Here is a 15413-nt window from a genome sequence, read left to right on the forward strand (position 1 = left end):
CATCAAACATGGTTTAAGTTCATATGAAGTCTATATTTTTCTCAGTTTCGAATAGAAACATATACTTAATTTAATATAGCGTATGATTATTATCAAAAAATGATTTGCAGTATATTTCGTAATTATGTAATTTTATTCATTATACATTATAACATACTGCTCATCGCTATTCTTGGTCTACGCCTATTACGAATTCGAAAAGTTGAATTTCGATAGCATTACAACATGTACAGAATAATGTTCTTTTAAATTAAGAAATGGTATTTATAATAAGTATATAATTAATAGTAAATATATTAAATATCTATCAAGAATGAAATTTACAAGTATTCTAGATTTTACATTTTTTTGCAGATACCGTAGAACTTACATTCTACTCTATTATTCATACTTGTCTATAATAATGTACATGTAATATACATGTAATTAATTCTGCAATGTAATAGAAGAAGCACTTACAAAGAAAACGTTACGAACAAGTTGTGCTATGCAACCAATAGCTAATAATTTTTCGTTGAAGTTGTGTTTTTGCCTTAAAGTTTCAGAATAGACATACATATAGATATACATTGTTAGTTATTCGTGTATGCCTGTACTCCCGTATTTGCAATTAGACATAGAACAAAAGAACATTAAAAGTACATGAAAATAATGGTTGAGTATAATAATTTCCATACAAGTATGTTGAAAGCAAATCATGCAAGTATAAAAAAAACTATTCAGTAAAAAAATCATTTTTGGATGTGGCAGTACGTTTAGTGTAAATATAATTCTCTGGAATGTCGTACGCAAAATTCATGAACATTTACGATTCAGTTAATTGGACATGTTTAAATATAAAAATGTTAGTAATGCCTGATATAACTAAAAGATCATCATTGCCTTTCAAAAAATCTACCTCAACAACTATTGAGAAACAATGAAGTATTAAGTAGCTTTCAGTAAACTTTGTAAGTTTCTTACTTAACAATAATCACACTATAAATATATACACCTACGTGAAAATATTTCTGTAAACTCAAAGTCAACACAGTCGAAGTACCCTTTGATAAAAAAAAACGTAACATCCATAGATAGTACAAAAAAAGAATGTAAACCCCTCTCACAAAAGTAAAAACGTATTCGACATTAAGATATATATTATAGAATTTTTCGATTCAATGTATATCTATATAAGTCGCCGATCACATCCACATTTTGAGTAATATAATTTAATTGTTTATCATACTGAAGAGAAACAACAGGAGATATTGAAAAACTTTTAGAGTCCCTATGTTGCAGTATCACCTTCCTCCTGTTCAAGTCTAGAAGAACCACAAACACGACATTTACAACAGACAATACAAGGCGCAGCCAATAAAAGTAACGGCGATGCAACAAGCAAGAGTAACCCAAATCCAGCAAAAATTCCAATGACTTGTGTTCTGTGCCAAATGACCGACGCACGCGAATGACCCAATTTATTTTTACATGGTCCTTTGTCGTAATGTCGCAATAAAAAGTCATCCTGTTGTATTCACATAATTATAAAATTGAATCATTTACAGAAAGAATAGTTAATATCACTATCATTCTTAGTATTATAAATAATCATACTTACATCTAAAGAAGCTAAACAATACCAGCAAAAAACATGTTTACACCTCTTGCACATCATTTGAGCACATCCTTCATCCTTTTCAATAGGTACAGAACACATGGGACAGCATTTGATATGGTCACCATCAAATGGTATACCTAATGAAAGATCAGAACAAGGACCACTGTGCCAAGACTCTCTACATATAGAACAAAAGTCTATAGAGCAATTAGGACAATGAACAGGTCCAATAACAGTTCCATTTGAGCCAGGAGCATTTATCGGACATATTGTTTCACAACCAGCACGTGGACACCAGGCACGTGCTTTATCCATAGACACATCTATATAACACATAAAAATAATTAAATTGTTATATCTAAACTTATGCACCAATAAATTACAACTTATAAAATTAATATCACTTACCTCTATTCAATCGGAACTTATGATGTTTTTCCATAAGTTCAGCACTAACAAGACTTGCTATTTCTTTTACAGAAAGTATTGCTCCATGCTCGCACTGTGCATCAGGACAACTAATTTCGTATGCACCCTCTTCAATTTCAAACTCAACATATGCTTTCATACACTAAACCATAATAATGTATGCAATATATTCTTTTGAACAATTTTCCAATAGGAGGAGAATAATACTTACATCTTTACAATAGGAACAACCACAGCCTTCTATTTTAAATGTTTTAGAAAGAGAAGTTTCAACAAGACATAATTTACAAAAAAGACGTCCTAGCACTTGTTGAGAGCCTGCAGGAACGAAATTGCCTGCAGCCAAACTGTAACGTGAACTGGAAGCCAGCGACAACAAGCTGGAGCAGCGAGAACATACTCGACTGCGATTTATAGGTCTGCCCTCCAAAGCAGAAGTGCTCAAACCTACTGCAGTTTCGCATTTTCTCAATACACCTGGACCTAAGCTCAACCAGCTGCTACCACGAGCTTCCAAACTTGCGCTACTCTCAGGTCTAAGTAATGGTGCATCTACCCCCTTTCCCAATGTTGTCCTTTCTGTCAGGGAAAGATTGACAACGCTTGCTTCTTTGCGTAATAAAGGTAACCTGACTCCAGTTAGTTTATTGGACTTTTCAACCTTCTTCTGATTGGTAGCAATTTTGGTAGAAGGGTTTACAGTTGTCACAGAGCTGGTAGCAGTACCCATATCCATTAGTGGAGCTCGTCGAACGACGAGCGAATGTAGGCTGGGCATCCCCTAATTATCAATCAAAATTTCACCAACAGTTGCAGATAAAAGCTGTGCTTATTGGTTTTTTGTAAACAGTTTGCAACTGTGTACGCCATGTAACAAGTGACATAGACAAATCAAGAAAACTGGATATGTCACACCCACAAAATTATATGCCACTGCACATTTGAATTTGTTCATTATGGAATAGCTTCACAATATTTGCTGAATTTTGTTCTTTTTTTCATTATTCTTACAATATTCTTCCTCGTGTAATTTCAAGACTCAAGGTGATTAGAAACGATATCGATTTCTATTAAACAGTTACGACACAACGTTCACAAAATATTTGCATTTCAATACGAATCTGTTGACACACGAAGTTCTTTATTTAATGTTGAAAAATGTATGCTTTTCCAATAGTCGACCGAAGAATCGAAATAATAGCGAACAATCTACGAACATATATGTACCTCAAAACGGTTTGTTAATCGGTAACGAAATAACTGAAAAATATCCTTGTCCTCGAGCAATATTTATGTTGTGCTTGTCAATCCAAGATATGTCGCGAAAGTAAGAAAATTGCTACGTAATATGTCACACATACTCATTATCCAAAAGAATGCGTATCTATTGACAATTCGAACATCATTCCGTCGGGATGCGCTTCGATTTTATGCCTTTTTTTCTAATTTCACGGACTATTCGTGTCCTATGTCATGTCACAAAGTGCAGCAAACAGTGTACATACACAAATTACCGACTAACTACTTCCGCCCCCACTTGCTTCACACTTTTTCGCAGAGTATCTGAAGAAAAGATTATCATTCTACGTCTGCACGGTGATATCTTTAAAGAAATCGTATTTGTTTTGTGTTTGACATAATATACACGTATCCTTGTGACTCACTTAACGCGTATGGAGAACACAGGATAGAGCCAAACCAGTGACAATCTATTACACATGAAATTATAAATTCTCACGGATTAAAAATTCGAACGTTTAAAAATTTTTAATACGTTTCTAGTTATGTCTTGTGTTTTATTAATAATGGCGACAGTAAGTAAAGAATTTGTTAAAATCTTTTATACGTTGGTTATTTTCTTGTTCGTATAATTTCGATTAATTATACGTGAGTAGGTGTCAGGTTTAAAAACATTTTATTACTTGTTTATAATACATATGTAGTTTTCTGTTTAAATATTCAATATTGTTGTGATGCGTTCCATAAATTTAGCAATATGTATAACCGATATTTCAGCTCAGCTAACAACAGCTATCGCTTTAAGAGTCTCTGAATTGTAGGTATGTAGAAGGCTTGTGCAAATGATCAAAGATTTATATATGTATTACTCGTTTAGTTTAGGCGTTTAGAGAAACTGAAGACAGTGTAAAATTTCTCACCGATTCATGTTTCGTGCTTGCTATACACATTACAATCTTTAAATTAATAACGAAATCAAAATGAAAACTTCACATGCATATTACGTATGCACAATTCACATTCACAGAATTCGACATTCCTGTTACTGCAGTTACAATATGCATAAAAGAGCGGGAAATTTAATTTCAATCTGCTTAAATGGGTACCAAATATTTGTGTCGTTCTTTTATTTATTGTTAAATATTAATTGATAATAATCATGAATTTTAATTTTAGAATTGTAAAAGTAAATGCCACATTAATAAAATCTACACCCGATTATTTTTATTAAAATCTTGATAAATCGTAAAACTGCATTATTCAAATAAAAACTTATTTTTAAACTAAAACGTAAAAATTACGTTAGGATTTGTTTTCCATTAAAAATTTATCTAAAAAATGAACAATCACTTTATTATACATCTTTATCACACAAAAATTATGAGTGTAACTTAAATGTATTAGACAATTACACTACAGATCGTATATATTCTGGTTACAGATGTTAAAGATCAGAATATATAATTTTAATATGTACAATCACACTAATTCATTGCCTGCTTTCCTTTCATATAGTCGAAATCTGCATAGTGTATATTATCATTCAACACTTAAAATTTATTACAAATGTATCAAAAATTGAGCAAATTATGTATCAGCGAGACTCGTCTAAAAAGTAACAATGGGAGTAAATTAAAGTTAGTGAAAAAGTGAAAATAGGCATTATTCGTATGTAAAGTAAGGAAGCAACTTTATGAACACTTTAGTGAATAATATCAGTATCAGACTTTTCAGCAATTCCGTACTTGTCTTTAATTGTAGCAGTCTTTACAAGTTGTGAGAATGTCAAAATAATTGCTAAAGAAATTCTTGTTGACTAGAATATTTTATGTACTTTTGTACAGACATAGATTTTGCCAGCACTTTACTGTCATTCGTTATTTTTTTTTATATGGATATATCATTTTTGAATACACGAAATTTTAAACATTCATTTTTATACTTAATTATTGTATACTACTGGATGACACGTGAATAATACTTCATGAATCATGGCACGAAAATTTTATAAAAATTCGTATATTGCAATTTTATAAGCAAAAAACAGAATGATGAACTATATACATTGTCACAAGTAATATTTTTATATTTTTTTGAATTTATAAATTAAAGGTGTATAAAAAGGAGCAAGAAAAATATGTTTAGCTACATTCGCAATCGTAATTACTAGTAATTGTAAAACAGTAATCACTTATAATTAAACAAATACTTACTATTAAACAACAAATTCATTTGTATGCGTATTCTATACAGCACACTTCTAAATTACAAATACGTCTCAAATTTTTCATTAAATGTATCTTACATGTACTAGATCGAATTAAATGATACATGATCGAATTAAACTATAATTTAAGACTGTATAGAATTTGTTGTTATATGAGTCATGACTTGTTATATTATAACTGTGCGTTAAAAGTAAGATGGAAAAAAATAACTTAATGTTGATCATATATTTTATAAAGAAATATTGCCAGGTGTACTATATTGTCCTTTTCGGGAATGTGTGTCAACTGCTCGAACTGCGAAGTAATAATTATTGCCTTCGGAAAACTGTGAAGATAAATGTTAGATATGAAAATTGCCAATATTGTAATTATAGTAACTGTAAAGTAACAAATTTTTGAATTACTTGCGTAAGTGTGCACGCCATGGGCAATGGTAAAGCACGAACATCTCCGACTTTTTTCCATGACGATGTACTAGGAGGAATACCGGCAACTTCTTGGTACGCATATAATTGATAACTAACAATATCTGCATACTTGTCAGATAAATTCATATTCCAAGACAGTACGATACCTACGTGATCAAAATGAATTTTATGTTTCTCAGTCTTCTTTTATCGATACTTAATTATTGTTACGTACCATTAGCAACCTTAGAAATCTTTAATGACGGAGCTGGTGGAGGAAGTTTCCATAAAGGATTTATAGCATGATTTCGTGTGTCTGGTAACGGAGCAGGATGCTGCAACATGTCGGAATGGACGTAATAAATTTATTCTTATAAATAAAATAAAATCTTTTCTTGCACTAAAAAGTACAATACCTTGTTCAATTGTATATTTGATGGAGCTGAAGTAGTCAGTACTCTGACTGTTCCATTTGCTACAGTTGATATTCCTATAAGTAAGGTACAATTAAAATCATTATTTATATTGTTATATAATATCATTTACATACCAGTTTTGTATGTTAAAGTTGGAAACGAAGTTCTATTACACGAAGTTACGGGCCGTATCTAGAGATACAAAATCTTGTTATGCGATTACAAAACTATTTTACACGATGAAAATTTTTAATTTGTTTACAGAAAAAAATATTTAATTCATTTTACCGTTGCGGAATTCGGTGCTATTTGTAACAGCCTTGTTGGGCCCACACCACTTTGCATTACATATGCTAATCGAGGGGCACTCATATTATTCTATAAAAAAATAAATATATGCAAATGTTCATCGTATTTACATGTTCACAATTACCATTAACCATATATTATTTTTTACGTACTACTAAGGCAGTGGGTGTCGGTTGGCTAGCAGGTTGTACTACTCTTATACTAGGAGGTTGATTCGTTATAGCTACATTTCCAGGTATGGTTTGAATTACCCTTTGGAAACAGGGTTGTGCTTTTTGTGCTAAATTGATTTGTTGATCTGTTATCGTAGTTGTAACTATCGGTACACTGGTAGTACCTGTAAATTATAAAGTTTTTCCTAAAATTATCACGTACACTATAAAACAGTATTATATATATATAATAGTTTAACTCATTTTACTACGTATAATATGGTTAATTTAGTAATATTTCTTATACCTTTACTTTTTTCTTCTTCGTCCGTAAGGTCTATCAAATCATTTGCTCTCGGTTTTGCAATATTCACTGTGGTATTCTGACGACTCAGTTGGTTCGTGAATTTCCCATTTAGAACTATAGTTTGTTGTGGTTGTTGTGGTGGTAATGGTGACTGCATTAAGTACACACACACATATATACACGCATATGATAAAATAAGTGAAATGAAATGAACAGATACAACAAAAGATTGTAGATGCTTACATTGGACATAATTTGTTGAACGTTAGACTGATTAGGTAATTGTAAAGGATGCTGTGCCTCCACAGGTTTGGCTACAACTAATGCTGCAGGTGTTATAGTAGGCACAATGTTTGGAGATTGAGTGTGGCTTTGGGAGACTACGACATTTTGAGCTGCTACTGTTTCAATTCGCCTAGGTGGTCTTATCTTGATTCCTCTCCTTGGACTGGCTGAATTATTAGTATCAGTACTAGGGGTATTTAATGTGGTATTACTGTTACTCGAAATGTTTGCCGATTTTATATTAGCGTTCGGTTGCATTTGCCGCAAACATTGCATTCCGTGGTCCTATACAGAAATAATAGTAATAACATCTAGGAATAATAACACATCGTGTAAAATTAATTTTTATATATGTATATGTACCGTTATAAAATTAACTTGTAACCCGACGGATCTATTAATTTTAATCGGCGGAACAGGTTTATCATTATTAGCACGTCGATCCGCAGCGTTACGACTTAGGACCATTTCAAAATCCTTGATCTGTTTGGTCAATTGTTGACACTTTGCACGTGTTACCTCCTGATTTCTTTCCGATATACGTGCCTGTTCCCTTAATTTACCAATTTCTCCACGCATTGTGATTGTTTCAACTATTTTCTGTATTAGAAGATCTTCTAATTCCTTAAAGAATTGATTAATATATTAGAATGTATTAGAATAATATTAGTATCTCTGAGATTCAACTATTTTTAACGTACTTCTTGTTTCAATTTCGGCAATTTCTCCTTCAGATCTCTTTGGAAAAATTTGTTAACATAATCGAGTTGTTTAATGCTATCGGAATCATTCTCTTTCGAAGATAATTCGTCAGATAATGAGTCTGTATTTACTTTGATTTTCTTGATACTACCGTTCATCGTTATATTATCCAGATCGGAACAGTTACGTTTTAAAGACGGTGGAGATAGAGATCGTACATCTTCATTTACCTTATGATTAACAATTACAAATTTTTCTGAACTATCGCTAGACTCCAAATCACTGTCGTGATTTAAAAATTTCTTTCGTATGATTTCTTCTGCATTCTTGGCAGTTTTTCTCTTTTGCCTTCCACTCTCCCTAACTGTAACAAGATGCCATAATAACAAATGCATCATTAATAAGAGTATTAAATAAATTAATATAAGCCTGCATAGATGAAGAATATAATGTATTATACAAAAAAGTGAATTACACTTTTTGACCATTATCAGACATGCAATTTAATTGTTGGTTTGAACTCGTAAATATAATGTACCAAGATGAAGGAGTGAGAACAAAAAAAATGTGTATGAAAGATTTTGTTAAATATAGTTGTTTAAAAATATATTCAAACGTTATTAATAGTAAAGAACACTTAATTATCATTACTAAAGATATATGCTATGTATAATTACATAAGATATAATTATAAAATATAGAAAGAAAGGAAAACGTAAGAGAGAGTAAGCAGTATATGTATAAGAAATCTGAATTCCACAGATGGTTATTCCAACAACGTAAAGCATGTCATACCTTGCTTATCTTCTTCCGAAACAGCTTCTTGTGCTGCCGCGATCATTTTTTTTGTTCGTCTTCTCCTTCTTTGAGGATTTACTGGATTGACTGGAACTTCAACTTTTTTCTCATTAACATCATTATCCATTACTTTATTAGTAAGACCTAACAAATCGTTTTGCGATTCAACGCTAGGTACATTATTTTCATCCAATATGGATACCATCTTTTCAGTATGTACTGAAGAATTTACTATAGGGCTTTCGTTTTTTACAGATTTTACATTTTCCTTGGTGACAGTATTATTTCGTTCCTGAAGCTTAGTACTAATTGGATGATCATCAGAAACAAGTAATTGGAGTAATTTAGAAGTATTTGTACTATTATCACTATCATTTAATCGGGCTTTATCACATTTTTCACCATTAATAAATGGCTCAAATATCGTATTATTTTGTTTTACTTCGGTTTCCTTACTACCTTCTCTATTCTTTTGATCATTTAATATAATATCATTTGTCTTGGGGGTATGAGTTTCAACAATTGTATTTGATTGTGCATCTTGCACAAATACATCGTCCTTATCGGTTAAGATTTCCTTTTTATGACTTTCCACTTTTTTAGTTACTGCTAATGCATTATTTACTGTACTTCCCTTGTGTGCATCATGCTCGATTACCTCTATCATCTCAGTAATTTCTATACAATGTTGAGTCGAAGTGAGTCCACAATCCCCAACTACCTTTTTTTCACTCGAACCTAAACTGACTTTTTTATTGACAATGGCATTATCTTTTTTATTATTTTCGTCATTCAGTTCAATGAACTCTACATCTTCGTTATTGGACAAATTTTTGCGATTTTCGGTTAATAATGTTGCCAGCGTATTAAAATTACTAGAATCCTGTGAACCATTACAATCAAACTGAGCATTACCTGTATCAATATTCTCTTCCTCTTTAACACCTTCTTTATTTTCATGCTGGGATTTTTGTGAAGGACATGTAATTACGCCATTAGAGGACTCATTTGTAGTATTGATATCAATAAACGTATTATTTTTACATTCCTTATTATTAGACGGCATTGCCGAATTCTCTTGCACAGATTTCGTTTCATTCTCCAATCCCAAAGGGTCATTAACACGATTGATATCAGTAACATCTTTTTCTAAATCTTCGAGGCTAATATCTTTCGAAAAATCGTAGGTCAATAAATCATCGTTATTCTGTTCACTACTGATTGGAGTTTTACTAACTAAGTCATTATATTTTTCAATTTCATTCTTATTAGCACAGTTTTCATCCTTGATGCTGGTGTCAGCTACAGTTCTTGAAGATAAGTTTGCATCTGGAGGGGACATAACATTTTGGTCAACATCACTTTGAGCATTAAATCTCTTCGTAGGAGAAGGTTTGAAAGTTCTTGTTTGTTCTCTATGATATATAAAGTTGGTATATGAATTAAACATTCCATTGCCTCTTCCTTTTTCAAAAGGAACGAATGCATTGTGAAATCTAGTATTGTAATTGTATGGATTTCTAAATTGTCCTCTAGGTGCCAAATACCGATGCCTGACATAAGGGAAACGATTGACATAGGGAAACCGACTGTAAGGGGTACTTGCAAACCTCCCTTGAAACTCATAATTTGGCCATGGATAGCGAGGCATGACATTAATCATTTGTGGCCTCATCAATCCATTTAGATTTCTTTTGGTATCCTTTGCATGATGTGTTAATACTTTGTCACCCATGGAAACATTACCTGAACAATGTTCCTCTTCCTTTCTTTCCCTCGAAGGAGTTGTGTCACTCTTCATTTCATTTTTTTCAGGAACAGGTGAATCTTGCACATCTTCATTCCCTCCACATGTCACGTCTGCAATCCAAGTTTTCAAAAATAAATGTACTTTTTATTTTAAAAATTATATGTGATGAGACAGTGAATGACCTTGGAGATACAATGTTATATAATAATGATAATGTGTTTTATATGAATATTCAAAGTAGGTAGCTTACCTATTTTTATATTTTTTGGCTTATGTTCTTTATCGTCTAAGACAGATGTCAAAATATCATCTGGCTCAGCCTCATCATCATCAGATAATCTTAAACGCATACTATCATCTGAAAGTGCATCCTCTTCATCGCCATCATCGCCTCCATATAATAATTCATCTTCTTTTTCTTTTGATAATTCATCAATATGATGCGCATTGATACAAGACAATGAACGTATAGAGTCAGTACTATGTACAGACTTGCTTCTTAAAGCCTCCATTGTAAAAAAAGGTAAGATATGCAAGACAGTGTCACAGGTCACCCATTTATCTCCAAAAATTAATATCTTTTAATCTGTAAGTGATCACTATGTATGAGATACTTTTATTTGAAAATACTGTGTATTTAAATAGTCAAGTATACTAATTTCAGATTTAGTAAATATGGCAACACAAAATGTCTTTGTTTAATTTTTTAATTGATTAATTAATTATACATAGTTGTGAGATTACAAATCATATTTTGTACAACATTGTTTGATACAAAAAATTAAAAATAAAATTAATATTTTTAAACTAATTGATGTTATAAAAATTTATTACAATTCTATGTTTTGATAAATTATAATAAGTTTTGAGTATTTTCGAATAAATGATCGCGCGAAAGAAAGGCACACTCTCTCGTTTAAGAAGTAAACATTCACTGTGGAAACAAAGGCGCTAAAAATTGTAAACCTACAGATCCTCCAAATCGATGTAGCCCACTCGGTGTCATAACTTTGTTAACTATATCACTCACGTACAAAATTGTTACGTTGTGTTAGATACAATTTTCGTTACGATCTATGTTACAGAGTCAACTTTTCTTTTAACGTAGATGAAGATAATACAATTTGGGCCCCTCGATGACGCGCCAACATGAGTCGTCCCTGGCCCATAAGTACTCAACTAACAAAAATGGCGGACTGAAGTTGTATATCTAACGACAGTTACTGTATCAAGTAACACGTGTACTCCATTGTCCGAATCAATGGATGTCGATATTATTATTTAATAGATAAGAATTAACGTCGGTTTTTCATTTATAGTATACTGAAAAGATATATATAATACAGTAAATGTACAATTCGTATGTCGTATTACCAACATATAAAAAGTCAAAATTTTTGATAAAAAAACAAATGAATGTGAAATCCAATATGTATATGCACAACACAAATAGTTTCAATGAACAACCACATTAAATGACAGTAAAATGAATACAATTTCTACTATGAAAACTTATGTTCAGAAAGGCGGGATTCTCGGTAGACTAGTCTATTGAACGAGTACAGCCGAACGTAGGCCCCGACATGCGTCCTCACGAAAATCAACGATTGCACACGACGTTGTCCAATATGGCGTCATGATTTGCCCCAGCTAAACTAATTTCCAATAAATTAAAGTAAATAAATTCGGATATATAATGTCCTCATGTTAGAAACGCTCGCGTCAGCAATAAAGCTTTGAATAATAATCTTATCTTTTACTTCTATACTGATTCGATACTTGAAATCACAAAAAGGTCACACTTACTGTTTCCCCCACTTCTGTTCTTTCCTTCCACTACTTAATACTTCACACTGCTAATATTATTTGCAGTACAGTAAAAATATGAATACTTTTTTCTCACTATTAACAGTTCTACTGTCCATTTGTTTTTCTTAGTTACAACAAAGAATGGGATGCAAAAGTTAATACAAGTTCCGTTTGCATTATCAAATACCTTTTTGTAAGAGTGTATTTTTCCTTTATTGTGCAAGAATTTCGAAAATTTTTATCTATTACTTAATGTAATATTTAAATGTTAATAATTGTTTTCTAAACAAATTGTACACGAAAAGTAGAAGTAAATGTTTTCAAAGATTATTTTCTAAGTTGCAAGTATTTATATTGAACGTTTGATAAGTAACCCCACCCCTTTTCTTTCTGCGCCAACTAGCAAGGTCAACATGCGTCACAATCGTAATATAACGCGTTTCTTTACTGAGTGGGAGACTCATAAAACTTACGATGCTACTCATTACTTAAAATTTATAATATAAAAAATTCATTCTACCAATCAATTTATCGTATATCATACCACGTATGTTTTATTTATAATTACGAAAAAATATTATTTTGCTATGTAGTTCAAATTAATACAGTTATAAAATTTTAGAATCATAAGTCCAAGTCATTATTTCCAAATGAGAATCCTAATTTGGCTGTTATTACCAAAATACAACACAAAAAGCATTTAACTAGACTTTCTTTATTATATTACATTGTTCGAAATATGTAATACTTGATTATACACCTAACTGAGCAACAATAATGCAATTAACATACGTATGTATGAATGTGTATATGTATTTATAGCAAAGACCATAGTATGTATGTGTTACGTATCCAAACGTTCCACCGTTAGTGTTTTACACATGCGCGGTGAATTATGCTTATGCGGAATGTACTGCTTGCGAAGCTCAAAAACTATCTATTATATATTTTCATTTCAATTGCAAAAGTAGTAATTTCTAGAAACAGTTTAAGATAAATTCGTTAATAAAAATCATTTATATCTTTCACAGCTACTATTTTTTCATTTAACCTGACAAACATATGGTAGATTTTGCGACAAATCCAAAATGTTTACTTTTCCCTTTATTATGAATAATAGCATTAACTGCTAAGAACAGTGATCAAAATATTTGCTTTGTTATAACTTGGCTGTACTAATTGGGCATTATTCGAATTTAATTTTATATAAGGCCCGGTAATTACTTTATAAATTTTTAAATTTTGCTTATATTTCTAAATAATATTTATTTTTATTTTATGTCGGAAGTCGAATGAAATAAATGTAAATGTGATGTTTTAAGTTAGCTTTCATTTTGTATTGTGAGATAACAAAATGGCGCACGTATGCTATATAAAATGGCAGCTTTTCGTATACATATAGTATGATCTATGTAACGGCCTTGGTCGATACATTTGGGACTTCGGGCCCAAAATTTCAGACATGTCAATTACGCTCAGTAACCAGATTTCTTATTTTCGCTGTTTCGTCATTAATTCACGTTTTATATATCTAACATCAGACTAGTGTTATCTTTAGATCAAAACAATGAAAATCTTAAATTATTAACCTTATTTATCGAATGATTGACGCAAAATATTTCGGTATTACCTTTGCCAAATGTTTCAGAACGAACTTGTTTAATTATTTGAACCCTACTGTAACTCAGAGAAGTAAAACAAAGTGACCTCACTGCTAAAGCGTGACATGTAAGTATATACACAATTGCTGAACTTACGTACAGTTATAATGTAGAATGTCTTCAATCAATGACGCACATGTTCTTTGACTTACAAAAATACGTTATATTTGTGATAAATGCCAGAAACGAGGATACACTGTGATACCCGTTCATCGAGTATCTGCAACACCGCAACCTAAACAAGCGAAGAGCAACGTTGCCACTTTTATTCGTGACCGTTAGCGTTAGCATACACGAGTCATTCGGGTAGGGTCAAATTTTGATTTGGACTGGTCAAATTTTGGAATTCAACCACTTCCGAGACAGACATCGTACGTTAAGTTATCGATTATTAATATTATTTCAGGAAAAGTGGTAAGAATTATCGACTTATATTGATAGTGTGGTTCGCACTTCAGAAATTTCATTAACGCATGCGCCGTGATGCAAAATACCTTCAGAACTTGTAATATTAGCTGTAATATGCAAAATACTCCTGTGTAGAGTCAAAAATACACTATTTTAGTAAATATATCAACAAGGTGTGAACTCAATAACAATTAGGTATCGTCAATGTATTCATCGAGCACTTAGAGGTATTCTCGTTCTATTAAGAATTATTTTTATTATGTGATCGGCGTAAATAATGATTACACGACCTTGTAAGAATTGACCTCTCAAGAATTTCAACAAGGTAATATCTACTGTTTATCATTGTAAACTCAGATATAAAATATATTCTGAAATGTGGAATAAAATTATTTATTCAGATAAATTACAAGTTAAATAATTTTTTAATATAATTTTCCAGAAATTATAATATACAAAAGGATAAGAAATAAAAAAGCACTAATACTTAAATTAAATAATACTTAATAGTTCAGCAAATATATATTTGCAACTAACATTTATAGAAAAAGCTACATTGTAAGTCCCAGCAACATAGAATATAAACAAATATGATTCACTAAAATTACATATTATTTGTGTAATATTATAAGATAAATATATTCATTGCCATTTCCATTTTTCCAATTTCCATTTTTTTATTATTTAATATATTATATGTATTATGTGTACATAAGGTAAAGTCTAAAGTTGACATTGTGAATACAGTGAACTATTATGTTACATGATATTTTATGTATATATACATACATACGTACAAGTTTACATGTATTAAAAACACATTCAAGATAGTATATGTATATGAACATACATACATCTTTAATGATTGAAAGTAATAGATTATAGTTAGAAAAAAAAGGATTTTGCTTGAGCA

General features: G+C 31.3%; 2 protein-coding genes and 2 long non-coding RNA genes across 11 annotated transcripts; 2 read left to right on the forward strand and 2 right to left on the reverse strand.

Annotated features, from left to right (window-relative positions):
• Window positions 1–114: 114 nt before the first annotated feature.
• LOC117220156 (putative E3 ubiquitin-protein ligase RNF144A) lies at window positions 115–4471 on the reverse strand. Of its 5 annotated transcripts, none has more exons than XM_033469867.2 (5): window positions 4189–4471; window positions 2241–2810; window positions 2009–2171; window positions 1601–1923; window positions 115–1507 (listed from the first exon to the last, which is right to left on the reverse strand). In XM_033469867.2, the coding sequence occupies exons 1-5, from the start codon at window positions 4216–4218 to the stop codon at window positions 1271–1273; spliced, it is 1323 nt and encodes a 440-aa protein (XP_033325758.1). In that variant the 5' UTR covers window positions 4219–4471; the 3' UTR covers window positions 115–1270. The 5 variants fall into 5 exon arrangements, with proteins under 5 accessions (XP_033325758.1, XP_076381747.1, XP_033325761.1 ...); XM_076525632.1 differs by lacking the exon at window positions 4189–4471 and adding an exon at window positions 3535–3758; XM_033469870.2 differs by lacking the exon at window positions 4189–4471 and adding an exon at window positions 3257–3757.
• Window positions 3705–13461, forward strand: LOC117220159 (uncharacterized). The gene is made up of 2 exons (XR_004490199.2): window positions 3705–3843; window positions 11708–13461. It is a non-coding gene; the product is annotated as an uncharacterized LOC117220159 (long non-coding RNA).
• wde (Fibronectin-III type domain-containing protein windei) lies at window positions 4595–14310 on the reverse strand. 4 transcript variants are annotated; one of them, XM_033469865.2, is made up of 15 exons: window positions 11593–11732; window positions 10873–11208; window positions 10619–10732; window positions 8870–10201; window positions 8074–8438; window positions 7736–7996; window positions 7331–7657; window positions 7088–7238; window positions 6781–6965; window positions 6608–6697; window positions 6454–6511; window positions 6320–6393; window positions 6139–6238; window positions 5901–6070; window positions 4595–5821 (listed from the first exon to the last, which is right to left on the reverse strand). In XM_033469865.2, the coding sequence occupies exons 2-15, from the start codon at window positions 11132–11134 to the stop codon at window positions 5726–5728; spliced, it is 3585 nt and encodes a 1194-aa protein (XP_033325756.1). In that variant the 5' UTR covers window positions 11135–11208; window positions 11593–11732; the 3' UTR covers window positions 4595–5725. The 4 variants fall into 4 exon arrangements, with proteins under 4 accessions (XP_033325756.1, XP_033325753.1, XP_033325752.1 ...); XM_033469862.2 differs by lacking the exon at window positions 11593–11732 and adding an exon at window positions 14193–14310 and having other exon boundaries at window positions 8870–10732; XM_033469861.2 differs by having other exon boundaries at window positions 8870–10732.
• LOC117220158 (uncharacterized) lies at window positions 13830–14906 on the forward strand. Its single transcript, XR_004490198.2, has 2 exons — window positions 13830–14159; window positions 14276–14906. It is a non-coding gene; the product is annotated as an uncharacterized LOC117220158 (long non-coding RNA).
• Window positions 14907–15413: the final 507 nt, after the last annotated feature.

The sequence above is a fragment of the Megalopta genalis genome, chromosome 12, assembly GCF_051020955.1.
Source record: "Megalopta genalis isolate 19385.01 chromosome 12, iyMegGena1_principal, whole genome shotgun sequence".
Lineage (NCBI taxonomy): Eukaryota > Metazoa > Arthropoda > Insecta > Hymenoptera > Halictidae > Megalopta > Megalopta genalis.

Coding starts and splice junctions, on each gene's coding strand:
- LOC117220156 (XM_033469867.2), bottom strand. CDS start 4,218: ATGTGTATAGCAAGCACGAAACATGAATCG. Junction 2,811..4,188: donor CAAGCACGAAACATGAATCG/GTGAGAAATTTT, acceptor ATTGATAATTAG/GGGATGCCCAGCCTACATTC. Junction 2,172..2,240: donor GTTGTTCCTATTGTAAAGAT/GTAAGTATTATT, acceptor ATTATGGTTTAG/TGTATGAAAGCATATGTTGA.
- wde (XM_033469862.2), bottom strand. CDS start 11,134: ATGGAGGCTTTAAGAAGCAAGTCTGTACATAGTACTGACTCTATACGT. Junction 7,658..7,735: donor TACAAGTTAATTTTATAACG/GTACATATACAT, acceptor ATTTCTGTATAG/GACCACGGAATGCAATGTTT. Junction 6,394..6,453: donor AACTTTAACATACAAAACTG/GTATGTAAATGA, acceptor CCTTACTTATAG/GAATATCAACTGTAGCAAAT.